The following is a 15031-nucleotide window of genomic DNA, read 5'->3' as shown; positions in this document are numbered from 1 at the left end:
AATTTAGTACTTGTACTTTGTTTCATTTCATTAAGCATTTGTAAATTGTGCACTTGATTCATGTTTTGTTTCTTTGAGCCGTTGATATGTTCCTTGGCCCTCCACTCAATTCCATTGAGTGATACAGAACTAAGTATCCACTGGGGTTCCATTGAGTGGTCTGGTTCCCTGCTCCGTCTGGATTCCTTTGAGTGGTCCAGAATCCCTTGTCACGCCCTGATCTCAACATACGTTCAGGATCGACACGTGACATCATCAAATAACTGTATATCTAACATACCTGCCTTCGGAATATGTACCAAGCACATCCCAAGCCTCGAATTGCATAATAATTTTTCGTACACTTTATGACTGCATTTAACCTCCCATTAGACTGTCTAGTACCCTCAATAAGGATCAAGCCATTTGTAGTTCGTCATTTCACTACACTCGAACATCCATCACATAAATCACTATGTCTCAACAATATATCCCTACCATGCAATATGTCAAAGAACCAATGACGAAGCACAATATTCTTCTCAAGCCACATTGATCAACTAAAATAATCACAATAATAACATCCATATCTAAAGTCATTCTACAACTCCGTCAATTAATCAATTCATGAATCAAAATGCATGATCTTAGCATTTATTTATGTTAATCAATCAATGCGATAACTTCTCATTTCACTAGTTTAACTAAGGAACTCTATATAATTCCCTACTTGGATTATGAGTAATAAACATGGTAATTCTAATTTACATTCACAACATCTATTAGGGGTAATTCCCATTCACTCGAACCTAGGGTTCTAGAGTAACCTTATGGAAATGAGCAAGAGCAAGGATTCTGCACCACTCAACGGAATCCAACAATCTCGGTTTCTAGACCATTCAACAGAACTAAAATACCAAGCTGCTTCTCGTAATCTACCCTGACCTATTATATGTACAATCATGCTTACATCAAGGAGATGGCACGCTGGGCAAATTAGACACTCGGATAAGCTGCGAAGCTCAGGTAAGTGACAATAATACAAGTATGTGATATTCAATCAAAACAGACCATCGATCACATTCTATAAGCATCAAGTATAGAATCATGCTTTATGGAATCATAATCAAGTCGCTGAAAACTCCGTGGGACTAGACATCCCACGGTTTTTCTAATTCAAACCACAAGATTCTTAAAAACCATAATTCATATGTATATTAAAAATTAGGGCTAGAGGGACGTAGTTTGGCCGAAGCCTACATAAGTAACCAAACAGGAAATGGCCCCCATAACAGATTAACCAAGCAGAGCCACCCCTGAGTAACCATGTAGGTAGCGACCCCCCATCGCAGATTAACCAAGCAGAGTCATTCACACGAATCTATTAAGCAGTGATCACCCATTGCAGATTAACCAAGCATGATCACCCCTAAGTATGTATGGCCATAAGGATTTAACCAAGCATGATCCATAAATAATATGGTCCCCCATCATGGATTAACCAAGCATGACCGCTAGTGACCTCCTATCGAGGATTAACCAAGCAGGATCATAGTCCCCTAGTGGCCCTCAATTTACAAAACATTTAAATATGTAATTCAAATAACTTTTTCACAAATATTACCAATCCATAAATCAAATCACATTTAATAAAAATAGATCAATGGCCAATTATAAAAGAATCACATTTTAACAAGAAACATATTTATAAACCATGTCATATCCACAAAGGATATTAATATAACGAATCGGGTAATCACCATATCACATATATTAAAGTCACTCGCCTAGATAGGTCCACAAAGCTTCACTGAGTCTCTAGTAATACTAATTTTAGTAATTCAAAAGGTTCAAGACTTGTTGACCAAACGTCAACTGTGGGGTCCACACCGTAGCAATTTAATCCGGAAGATCCGCACATCATAATCTAGATCTGTAACTTCCTAAGATCCTCATTATGCTCAAAGAATAATATACTAAAATCTCATTGCAATCCAACGGTCGGATCTCCACCAATTGCTAGAATTAGGTGACGGTCAACAACTTATTTTACAAACTTAGAAATCCAATTCGGGAAGATCCGTATGTTGGATTCCCGATCTGTCAGTTCCATTTATCCTCAAATATTATGTTCTATAACGCATTAAGGTTTAGTGACGATCCAACGGTCGGATCATCGATTCGTATAATGATCAAGTGATGTATCATAATGAAACTAGGTTCAATTAATCAAATCACATTACTCAGGTATCAAATATGAAATTAGGGCATCTAATTGGACTTAGAAAGACATCGTCAGTCCACCGCTACATGCGCTGCCGTACATGACGGCCGGCCACCCCGACTGGCCGGAAAATTCAACTAACTCTAAAAATTATCAAATTTTACAGGCAAGTAGAGTCCAATAAGAGAAACAACTTTCATACTTGGGCCAAAGTCCAATTCGGCCGGAAAACACCTCAAATTCCCCTCGAACCGTCGAAACCCTTGATTGTGAGCGTTCTTCAATTCAACCAATCGCAACACCACTGCCCCTAAAACTGTTTAGGCTTTGTTCCTAGCCTCTACAGAAGTGTTTTGGTGGTGGTAATTGAAGGAGATCGTTTCACAAATGGTATATCTCGGGCAAGGTTTCCCGTGGCACCCACGGTGGGTTTTTCACCAAACTACAACTAAATTTCCTATGATTTTGGGTGGGAATGGTAGAGAGGATGTTGTAGAAGAGGTTGCAGGTGTTGGTTGGTGGTGGTTCGATGGAAAAAAAATAGCAGAAATTGCCTAAATTAGAACCGGGTCGAACTGGTTAGGTGGGTCGACAGGAAATGGGTCTTTTTCCCACCTTTTTCTTTTTCGATTGGTCCCCCCCCCTTTTTTTCCTTCCTTTTTTTTAATTGGCTGATGCCTGTTCTATTTTAAAATCTGATTGGTCCCTTCCCTCTTCTAACTGATTGGTCCCTTAACCCAAATACCTGATTGGGCCTCTTTCCCACAAAGTGAGAGTTTAAATAATTCCTAAAATCTATAGTATCACAACTTCAAATGTCCGTAACTACACCATTATAACCTGGACTCGCAAACGGTTTTGGCCTATGCGCTCGTGGGTTCGAGATCTATTCGAAAACATTAATCGTGACCTCGAAAGGTCAATGAATTTAAATAATTAATTTCGAAACTTCAACCCTCATAACTAGTTTAATTAAAACCCAAATTCAAATAAATTAATATAAATTCCCAAAAAATAATAAAAAATCTCAATAATACAAATACGTAGATTATAACTGTGAAATCCAGGAACGGGATTTCACATCCCTCGTGCTCCGCAATTCCGTTGAGTGGTCCGGAATCGTATCCAGCTTGGATTTCATTGAGTAGTTTGATATGCATTGTACTCCACGATTTCGTTGAGTGGTCCGGAATCGTATCCACTCAGATTCCGTTGAAAGGTCCGGAATCCCTTATACTCTGCAATTCCGTTGAGTGGTCTGGAATCCCCTTTGGTGTCTTGGTTCCATTGAGTGGTCCGGAACCCGATGTTGATGGATTTCGTTGGGTGATCCGAAATCGCATCATTTGATTCATTTGAAACAGCTTCAGAGATGTAGGCTTCGGCCGAATTGTGTCACTCTAGCCCTACATTTCGGTGTATTGTATGAGTTATTAATTGATGTGATAATTGGATGGTGTTGGAATGCATATGTGTGGATGAATGACGAGATGACTAGAGATTATCAGTGTGTTTTGTTAAATGTTCCTTGAGGTGCTACATGATTGAATTGTGGTATTATGTTGAGACATATTGGTCTATGTGATGAATGTTCGAGTGTAGTGATATGGTGAACTACGAATGACTTGATCCCTATTTGAGGGTACGTAGGCAGTCTAACAAGGAGGTTACATGCAGCCATAAAGTATACGAAAAATCATTACGCCAGTTAGGGCTTGAGTTATGCTTGGTACATATTCCGGAGGCGGGGTATGTTAGATATACTGGTTTTTTATGACGTCACGTGTTGGTCCTGAACGTATGTCGGGATCGGGGCATGACATTATCTCTATAAAAAAATCAATATAGGATGTTGACATGACTAAACCGTAACCGTTCAAATAGGAGGGGAGGGAAGGAAAGAGAAATTAGGAGGGGAGAGAATCCTTCTTCAAGTTGAATTGGTGACTAGCAAATAAGTAATTATTATAGGCTTATTATATTAGCACCCCACAAATTGTTGAATAAACCCCACATACTTAATATACCCCACATTTACTTTTTCAATTAAAAATTATCTTAATACACCCCACTTTCTTCCCCATAATACCCTCACACCCCACATTCTTAATATACACCTTATATTTTCTATACACACCCCACATTTCTCAAATCTTATAGAACTCATTTTTTATTTTGCCGAATGATATCAAACTATCTAAACGTTAGTTTGCCGAATGATTTCAAAAAATGTTTAGGTTCATTTGAACGTTTTTCAATAACAATAATAATGATTTCAAAGCTTTCGAAACATCGACTTCGTGTTCCATTCGTCAAAAATTATTTTTCTCAATCAACATGTTTGTAGTTTCATTACTTAGGGTTTTATTCAACAATGGAGAATGTGAGGGGTTTTGATAGTTGAAATAGATAAATAATACACTAAAAGTGATTTGGGGTGTATTTATAAAATTTTTATTATTTTTTAAACCTAATAAGGTCGAAATTGTCATTACATAATAGAGTAAATTAGTCATTAATATTAAATTTTAATGTGGGGTGCATTCAACATTTTGTGGGGTGCTAATATAAATTTTTTTATTATAATATATGTTGAAACTTTAATTGATATGGTGTCTGCTGCTAATTTTTTTTATAATATAATTGATGAGGTTGAAGACTTGGAGTTTGATGGTATAATCAATGATTTTGCTTCAAAAAATGCAAGAATATTGTTTGTTAAATGTTGAAATTTCAAAGAGTTTTGCTTAGATTAATTATATATGATTTTATTTTTAATGATCGGATTTAAGTACCATGTGCTTCCGTTGTTTTTTTTTTTCAAATAATCCGGGACCTAGCCCAACAACTTCGACTGGTTCAACTCTCTTTAATCTTTTTTCTTTTTTAACAAAAAACTCCAAACCAATCAACAAAAGAATAGAGATAAATGCAGGAGTTAATAAAAGAGAAGACTTTTGTCAGTAATTAAACAGTTTCAACGCTGCAGATGCAGCCAATTTTTCTTTTTCTTTTTTTTTTATTTTTGAAAAAAGAATTGTTATTTGCATTTCAAAAATTTCATTTGTCATTCCAAACTTTCTATAATTAGAAAGAAAAATACGGAGTGTAGAATGAAATTTTTGGAATACTAATAACAGTTCCCTTTGGAAAAGTTGTCTTCTTTTAATTGAACAGATTCATAGTTATCCAATATTCTAAAAGACGTTAGGCACTAGTCGGTGGTTAGTTGGGGCCTAGCATCTAGGCGGACTAGACGGATTTAAGTAAATCTATTGTATTTCGGATAAATTAGTGTCTGTTTATACTTAAAATATATATAATTTCATCGTAAATTATAAAATAGAACGACATATATATTATTAAATATTGGAACATAATGAAAATATAGGGAGCAAACATATGTAATGTGTGTTTATTTAAGTATTCAATAAGTCTCTTACAATTTATTGGAAACAATCAAATGCAAAAAGAAAGTTATCTATTTTCTATCTAAATGAGTTGCAACCTAGAAAGGTGTCCAGACGGGTCTGGGCGGGATAGGCGGGTGTCTCAATAGGTCTAGGCATCTTTTCTTAATTTTCAAATACTTAGGCATTAATCGGGACGGCACTAGGCGGGAATTTTTATAACAGTGTTAATATAAATGAAAAGTAAAAGAAGGCAACTATCTCCATTGTGATTTTTGACATATCAGCAAACGTACAATGAAAAGTAAAAGAAGGCAACTATCTCCGGAAAAGGATCGTCATCGGATTCTTTTTTTTGGTCCTAAAGATCTCGTGATTTTATCTGTTCATCGTACATCGTGCGATTACTATCTCTATTGTGATTTTTGACAAATCAGCAAACGTACAATGAAAAGTAAAAGAAGGCAACTATCTCCATTGTGATTTTTGACAAATCAGCAAACGTACAAGCTGCCTCTGGTAAGTCAACATAAGAATCCTGGAATGAGGTCTGTTCACTCCCTAAATCCGCCATGGCGCCTTGCGGGCAAGCCGGGGATTTACTTCACATACGAGATTGGTGGGTGCGGGCGTGCCACTACTAGATGCCGCTAGTAGACGGGATTTGAATGATTGAGGTTGCGCCTTTTGACTTCAAATCAAGAGATTGTGCCATTTGAGTGGGAGTTGCTCAAATTAAGGTTCTTTGTTTGCCTTAAAAATAAGGACTTTACTTATATGAAGAGATAGAACAATATGTAAATGACAAGGTTGCTTGGAAATGTAAATGACAGAGGAAAGTGACTAATATTGCAGATTGCTTGTAATTTATATGATGGAAATGAGTACATAAAAGCTACAAATGAGATCGATACTACAAGTGAGTAGCAGAGCTAATAAACAAGAAAAGCAAAGGATGCTTGGCTAAAAATAAATGTCTACAAGGAAGCTGATGAGCTAATTTGAGTAGAGTTTTGATTGGTTGTTTTGAGTGTCCATAATCCTTGTGCATCTGCTCCTTTTTATAGAGATCTGGAGGAAACCCTCCTGCTGAGGTTTTGTACCTGCCCGAAAGAAGCTTGGGCAGCTGCTTGCATTTCCTTTTGCCAACTTGCATGTAGAAACAATATTAAAAGGGGATTTACATCTCCACCACATGTTTTTAGCACATGTTTTCCCACTTGTAATAAACTAACATTTAAAAGAAGCAAGTTGGCTTCTTTCACATGTTCCTTGCCCGAAAGCTTGCTGATGCCTTTCCATCTACTTGCCAAACATGCATGTATCTTGATTAAACAATGCTTGACAAATCTCCACCACCAAAACAAATTGGAAGAACAATATTATAGTGTCCAACCCCTCCACTTGCATCTAAATATCTTTCCAAGTTAGCTTTCTTGCATATTAATCCTCCAAATGCCATATTTTACCCAAATTGCCCAAATAAGTAAAAATGGGTATATTTTGAGTGCAAACAAGGTCGAATCAAGCAGAAGTGGTAGCTTCTACAAGGAATTCCAAGTTTTTCTTACAATTTCCGTGGTTTCCATGTAATTTTTATCGATATCGATATTATCCCGATATTTCCATGGATATTTCCGTGTTTTCGTACTACCGATATTTTCTTCCTTGGTTTTACCTAACACGCCTAGAACAACTGGAATTTCCCTCGTCTCTTACAGGAAGCTACCCTGTCTTTACCTTCCTTTTTCTGTTGATTGTTTTGGTTTTTCTTCGTTTAAAGAAATACGAAAAAGTTGTCAGTAACTCAGCAATGAATTTCTTGGAGGAGGAAAGAATGGAGAGGGATGACCGGTCCTGGTTTCGAAGGGAGCTGCTCGATGGAAGCGCCTCCGCATCTGCTCGTGCAGATCGCAGATGGAAATATGATGTGTTTTTAAGTTTCAGGGGTGAAGACACGCGCAAGGGTTTCACAGACCATCTCTATGATAAATTACAGTGGCGTGCAATCAAAACTTTCAAGGACGACCAAGCACTTGAAAGAGGGACATTGATCTCTCCTGAGCTTCGTAGTGCAATCCAAGAATCTCAGTTTGCTATTGTTGTTCTTTCGCCAAACTATGCCTCTTCAACTTGGTGCTTAAGTGAACTCGCAATGATTTTCCAATGCATGACAAAGAGGGGGACAATTCTGCCAATCTTTTACAATGTTGATCCCTCTGACGTACGACATCAAAGGGGGACTTTTGCTGAAGCTTTCGCAAAGCATGAAAAAGACATTACTGACATACGCAAATGGAAGCTGGATCGGTGGAGAGCTGATTTAACGGACGTGAGTAATCTCGCAGGGTGGACGTCAAACGATAGGTAAGCAAAGTTACCATGAGCAATATATACTCGGGTGTCGTGTTCCTTGAACCTCCTTTGGTGACTTTGTTTTTTACTTGAATTTCTTGTAGGTATGAAACAGAGCTTATTGAAGAGGTTGTCGAAGTCGTATGGAGAAAGGTGCATCCTACATACACACTCTCAGGTTCAACAGAGAACATAGTCGGAATTGATTCTAGACTGAACTATTTAGACATGCTTTTATCTTTCCATGCAAATGATGTTCGCTTTATAGGGATATGGGGGATGGGCGGGATGGGTAAGACAACCCTTGCTAGACTAGTTTATGAGAGAATTTCCCATGAGTTTCAAGTTAGCAGCTTTCTTGCTAATATCAGAGAGCGTTCTTCGAAATATGGTTTAGCTCATCTACAAGATCAACTTCTTTCCCTGATTTTGAAGGAAAAAACTACACAAGTTTGGGATGTTTATAGTGGAAGTGCTATGACAAAGAACCTGTTATCTAACAAAAAGGTTCTTCTCATTCTTGATGATGTCGATGAACTAAACCAACTAGAAATATTGGCTGGAAAGACGGATTGGTTTGGTCCGGGAAGTAGAATCATTGTTACAACAAGAAATGAGCGTTTGTTAATCGAGCATGGTATGTATAAAAGATATGAGGTTTTGGGACTAAATGATGATCAAGCTCTTCATCTCTTTAGTTTGAAAGCCTTGAAAACAGATCGGCCAGATGATGATTATGTGGAGCTGTCCAAGTGTTTTGTAAATTATGCTAAAGGTCATCCCTTAGCTCTTACTATCTTGGGATCATCTTTGTATAAAAGAGGGAAAGACGCCTGGAGCAGTGCGCTGGATAAACTAAAGAAAGCTCCCAATGCAACAATTTTCCAAACACTTAAAATAAGTTATGATGGCCTTGATGAGATGGAGAAGAGAGTTTTTCTTGATGTTGCATGTTTCCATACTGGGAATGACAAGGAACGAGTAATTGAAATACTAGAAAATTGTGGCTTTTGCGCTCGTATTGTGGTAGATGTTCTCATTGAGAAATCTCTTTTAACTATTATGGATGGGTATGTGATGATGCATGATTTGACACAAGAAATGGGGTGGGAAATTGTTCGACAAGAATCATTTGAAGAGCCCGGTCGACGTAGTAGGTTGTGGCTTTATAAGGACATCTTCCATGTATTCATGAGGAATACGGTAAGTACGAGAAATACCAACCAGGATAGCACCGTAGTTCATTTCAACATATATAAATAAAACTTGCTTATGAAATTAACCTTCCATATCTTGTTGTTTATTAGGGAACAGAGGCAATTGAAGGCATCGTCTTACGCTTGCCTGAATTAGAACAAGCTCAGTGGAATCCTGAAAGCTTCTCTAAGATAAGTAGACTAAAGTTTCTCCAACTTCATAATTTGAACCTTTCTGTTGGCCCCAAATATCTTTCCAGTGCATTGAGAGTGCTTGATTGGAGTTGGTATCCTTCAAAATCCCTCCCACCAACTTTTCAACCGAACGAACTTTCTGAACTTAGTTTGCATCACAGCAAAATTGATCGACTTTGGAGTGGAATAAAGGTAAGAGACTTGATAAAACCCATTGCACACTTTTTTGTTTATTTGTGTTTTCAAGCTAATGATTATGTCACCTTTTATGTTTTGTACAGTACATGTCCTGCTTGAAATATATCGATCTTAGTTACTCTCAAAACTTGACCGCGACCCCAGATTTTACAGGTGTTCAAAATCTTGAGAGGCTGGTGCTTGAATCTTGTACGAATTTAGTTGAGATTCACCTATCCATTATGTTGTGCTAGGATAGCACCAAACCCGTTGGAACCAACTCAAGCTATCCCACAAGAAATTTATCAAATGAAAATGCAAGAACAAAATATAAAAGAACACCAAGATTTTAACGAGGTTCCTCAACAGTCAGTGTAACTGGAGTACGTCCTCGGAGCAGTAGGAGCTCACCCACTAAATCCACTATCAACCAAATGGGAGTTTACAAAGTGTTGGCAATCTCACAACCCAAATAACCCAATACACCCAATAGCTCTCACACACCACAGAAACAAATAGAGAAAGAAATATAAGGTATAATTTCTTCTCTACACATATAGCTCAAAGCTATTACAACAACAATTATGATGGATGATTGCTAACAAAAAAAGAAGAGCACTTTCTTCTTCTCTTCAACGAAGGGTTGCTGCACCCTCTCTATTTTCTGATGCTTTGCAGCTTGCACTCCTTTTTCTGCAGCTCTCTCCTCACTCTTCTCTAAAACAAAATGAGCCTCTCCCTCTCTCTTATTGCACCAACCGAACCCTTATTCTTTTCTTTAAGAAAAAGCCAAAGAGACATCATCATCACCCAATAAAAAATTCAAAAACATCATCATGACCATCAACTTTTCTTTTCAATAAACATAATCATGATGCCTCATCATCATGATGTCTTTCACCTTTTTTTACTTTTGATTTGTTTAATTAAAAGGTGGCCACTTGGCCACATACTCCAACAATCTCCACCTTGGCCAAGTTCCGAAAAACGCCATGATAAGCCAACCAACACAATTAACAAACAACATCACTCCCAAACACTAGCAAGAGAACAACTCATGCCGAGCCAAATACTCCAAAACTCCTACTGCTCAACGCCTTCTTTATATAGGCATAATGTGAGCCAAGTTCAAACAGTGAACAAACTTGGCTACACCAACAACCTTAGTCAACATATCAGCGGGGTTGTCTTTAGTTGGAATCTTCTGGAGAATGATTTCCCCTTCACCAACAATTTCACGAACAAAGTGATAACGCACATCTATGTGCTTGGTCCTCGCATGATGAACTTGATACTTAGCCAAATAAATGGCACTCTGACTATCACAATGTACCTCCACCTGCTTCTGATCAACCCCCAAATCTCTAATCAACCCATGTATCCAAATGGCCTCCTTTATAGCTTCAGCAACTGCCATATATTCAGCCTCTGTAGTAGACAAGGCAACAGACGACTGCAAAATAGACCTCCAACAAACTGGTCCTTTAGCCATAGTAAACACATAGCCTGTAGTAGACTTCCTTCCATCCAGATCACCTGCATAATCTGAATCAACATAACCAACTGCAAAATGACCAATACCAGAGTCATCTCTCTCAAAGCATAAACCAACATCTCGAGTACCATGGAGATATCTCAATATCCACTTAGCTGCTTGCCAGTGCTCTTTACCTGGATTATGCATATATCGACTCACCATGCCAACTGCATGAGCAATATCCGGTCTAGAGCATACCATTGCATACATCAAACTACCAACTAAATTTGCATATGGTATATTTTTCATTTGCAGCTTCTCTTTATCATTTTTAGGACATTGTAGAGAACTCAATTTAAAATGAGGAGCCAAAGGGGTACTAACCGGTTTGGTTGAATCATGAACTCCAAACTTCCGAATCAACTTCTCAAGGTATTGTCTTTGATTCAAACTGACCAAACCCTTCTCTCTATCTCTAGTGATCTCCATGCCAAGGATCTTCTTCGCTTCACCAAGATCCTTCATCTCAAACTCATTCTTCATTTGCTTCTTCAATTTTTCAATCTCTTCAACATTTTTTGAGGCAATCAACATATCATCAACATATATCAATAAATAAATGAAAGACCCATCTTGCAACTTCTTGAAGTACACACAATGATCATATTGACTTCTAGAATAATTTTGGCCTCTCATAAATTTATCAAACCTCAAATACCATTGCCTTGGAGATTGCTTCAAGCCATAAAGTGATTTCTTCAATTTGCAAAACAAATTTTCCTTCCCTTTCACTATATACCCATCCGGTTGACACATATAAATCTCTTCATTCAAATCACCATGTAGGAAAGCCGTCTTCACATCAAGTTGCACAAGCTCAAGATCATATTGTGCAACAAGAGCTAACATAATACGAATTGAGGAGTGCTTCACAACTGGAGAAAATATTTCATTGTAGTCAATGCCCTCCTTTTGTGCATACCCTTTAGCAACTAATCTTGCTTTAAATCTCACATTGCTTTTCTCATCAGCATCTTCCTTCTTGGCATACACCCATTTGCAACCGATAGCTTTCTTGCCCTTAGGCAATTTAGCTAACTCCCACGTCTTGTTCTTCAAGAGAGAATTCATCTCATCACCCATGGCATTGCACCACCTCTTCTTCTCCTCACTCTCAATGGCTTCCTCGAAATTAGATGGAATATCATCAGTGATAATAGGAAGAACAAAAGAAACATAGTCACTATACCGAGCTGGCTTGGTAATTTGTCTATTTCCTCTGTTTTTGGCAATAGACTCTTGAGGTGAAACTTGCTCTTCAACTTGAATAGAATCTTCAAGTTCAACTTCTTCAACATCCTCATGGTCTCCCACTTCTTCACTTGTAGTGGCTTCGACATCAGCGGAAATAGAATTTGAAGTACCAGAGGCAACTTTCTCAAGCTCCACCTGTTGGACATCTTTCACATTTTTCTCAGAGTCTTTGAACATACTTTCTTCATCAAATGTCACATCTCTGCTGATTACAAGTTTTTTCATCTCTGGGCACCATAACCTGTAACCTTTGACACCACTACTAAAACCAAGAAAGATAGCCTTTTTGGCTCTAGGATCAAGTTTATTTTCAGTCACATGAAAATAAGCAGGTGAACCAAAAATACGGATATAGTCATAATCAGAAGAAGATTTTCCAGTCCATACCTCCATTGGTGTCTTACCCTGAACAGCAGCTGAGGGTAACCGATTGATGATGTGACATGCATAATTAACTGCTTCTGCCCAAAATGACTTGCTTAAACCCGACTGAGACAACATACATCTAACCTTCTCAAGCAAGGTTCGATTCAATCTTTCTGCAACTCCATTTTGTTGTGGAGTTCCCCGAACACTGAAATGTCTCACAATTCCTTCCTCTTTGCAAACTTTAAAGAAAGGATCGGATGTGTATTCACCACCATTATCCGATCTCAAAATCTTAATCTTTCTCCCAGTCTGGTTTTCAACCATTTTCTTCCAACCCAAGAAAATGCTTAACACCTCACTCTTGTGCTTCATAGTGTAGACCCAAGACCTTCTTGAATAATCATCAACAAATGTCACGAACCAATGTCTACCACTCAAAGAGGGAGTCTTTGTAGGACCCCAAACATCTGAATGCACATAATCAAGAATGCCCTTCGTCTGATGTACAGCAGTACCAAACTTCACTCTAGTTTGCTTCCCCAAGACACAATGCTCGCAGAAATCAAGCTTACAAGTCGTGGCACCTTTTAGAAGACCTTGTTTCACAAGCCCTTGTAAAGCTTTCTCACCGGCATGGCCTAATCTCATATGCCACAATCTAGTAGTATCTGAATCAGATGTGCCCATATTTTCAGAGACTACAGATGCTTCACCTGTCACAGTGCTTCCCTGCAATAAATACAAATGGCCACATCTAGGAGCTTTCATCACAACAAGTGCACCATAAGTAACTTTCAATGTCTGTCCATCTGAATGAAACCTGAAACCCTTGGATTCCAAAGTACCCAAAGAAATAAGATTTTTCTTCAAATTCGGTACATACCGAACACCTGTCAACTCTTTAACCATGCCATCATGCAACTTCAAACGAACTGTACCAATCCCTTTTGTTGTGCAAGGATTGTCATCTCCCATGAACACAACGCCACCATCAAACTCTTTCAAGCTTGAAAACCAATCCTTGTGAGGAGTCATATGATGAGTACAACCCGTATCCAACACCCATTTAGTAGCACAATCAAAAGATGAGGTAGTGGTTAAAGCAAAATCCGAAAAATCTGTTTCAACTTCAGCAACATTAGCTTCAGAACTTTCTTTACCCTTGGCCTTCAACTTAGGACAATCTTTCTTCCAATGGCCCTTATTACGACAAAAGGCACATTCATCCCTTTCCAAAGGTTTTCTACCTTTAGAGTTTCCTCTAGGTCGAGACTGTGATTTTTTCCTGCTAGAAGATGACCTCCTCTCCGATGATCTACCTCTAACAAATAAAGCTTCAGATGTACTATCATGATTTTTATCTCTATGCCTCATTTCATAATTCATCAAGGCATTTGACACATCTTCAAATTTCACAGTTTCTTTACCATGCATAATAGTGGTAACAAAATGCTCGTAAGAGTCCGGCAAGGAATTCAACAATATTAAGGCCTTATCTTCATCCTTAATATCCTCATCTAAATTTAACAAGTCGGCAATCAACTTATTAAAAGCATCAAGGTGTCTAATCATTTTTGTACCTTCTTTGTATTGGAAGCGGTAGAGTTTTTTCTTCAAGTGTAGCCGGTTCTCTGCACTCTTCGTCATATACTTGTCTTCCAATTTTTGCCACAACACACTTGCTACCGTCTCCCGCATCACAAAATACTTCTGAGTTTTTGCAAGGCACAACCGAATTGAAGAGCAAGCCCACAAATTTAATTTTTCCCATTCCGACTTCGACATAGCTTCCGGCTTTTCTCCCAAAGCGGTAAGTAGATCTTGTTGAGCCAACACATCTTTGACCTCACATTGCCACATCCCAAAGTTGTTTGTGCCATCAAACTTTTCAACTTCGAACTTTGCATTTTGCACCGTAGTTCTTGCAAACCCGGAGGTGCTTCCAAAAGGATTCTCATCTTGCCCGTCTGACATCTTTGGCAACTAGACAGTACCCAAGAGCAACTAGTGCTCTGATACCAATTGTTGTGCTAGGATAGCACCAAACCCGTTGGAACCAACTCAAGCTAACCCACAAGAAATTTATCAAATGAAAATGCAAGAACAAAATATAAAAGAACACCAAGATTTTAACGAGGTTCCTCAACAGTCAGTGTAACTGGAGTACGTCCTCGGAGCAGTAGGAGCTCACCCACTAAATCCACTATCAACCAAATGGGAGTTTACAAAGTGTTGGCAATCTCACAACCCAAATAACCCAATACACCCAATAGCTCTCACACACCACAGAAACAAATAGAGGAAGAAATATAATGAATAATTTCTTCTCTACACA

At 38.2% G+C, this 15031-nt stretch overlaps 1 protein-coding gene across 1 annotated transcript; it reads left to right on the top strand.

Moving 5' to 3' along the window:
- Window positions 1–7426: 7426 nt before the first annotated feature.
- LOC126623745 (disease resistance protein RUN1-like) lies at window positions 7427–9741 on the top strand. Its single transcript, XM_050292726.1, has 3 exons — window positions 7427–7980; window positions 8073–9171; window positions 9276–9741. The coding sequence occupies exons 1-3, from the start codon at window positions 7427–7429 to the stop codon at window positions 9654–9656; spliced, it is 2034 nt and encodes a 677-aa protein (XP_050148683.1). The 3' UTR covers window positions 9657–9741.
- The last annotated feature ends 5290 nt before the right edge of the window (window positions 9742–15031 follow it).

Source organism: Malus sylvestris, chromosome 5, assembly GCF_916048215.2.
Source record: "Malus sylvestris chromosome 5, drMalSylv7.2, whole genome shotgun sequence".
Taxonomy (NCBI): domain Eukaryota; kingdom Viridiplantae; phylum Streptophyta; class Magnoliopsida; order Rosales; family Rosaceae; genus Malus; species Malus sylvestris.
Note: the sequence above shows the minus strand (reverse complement) of the source record. Positions and strands in the feature narration are given on the sequence as shown.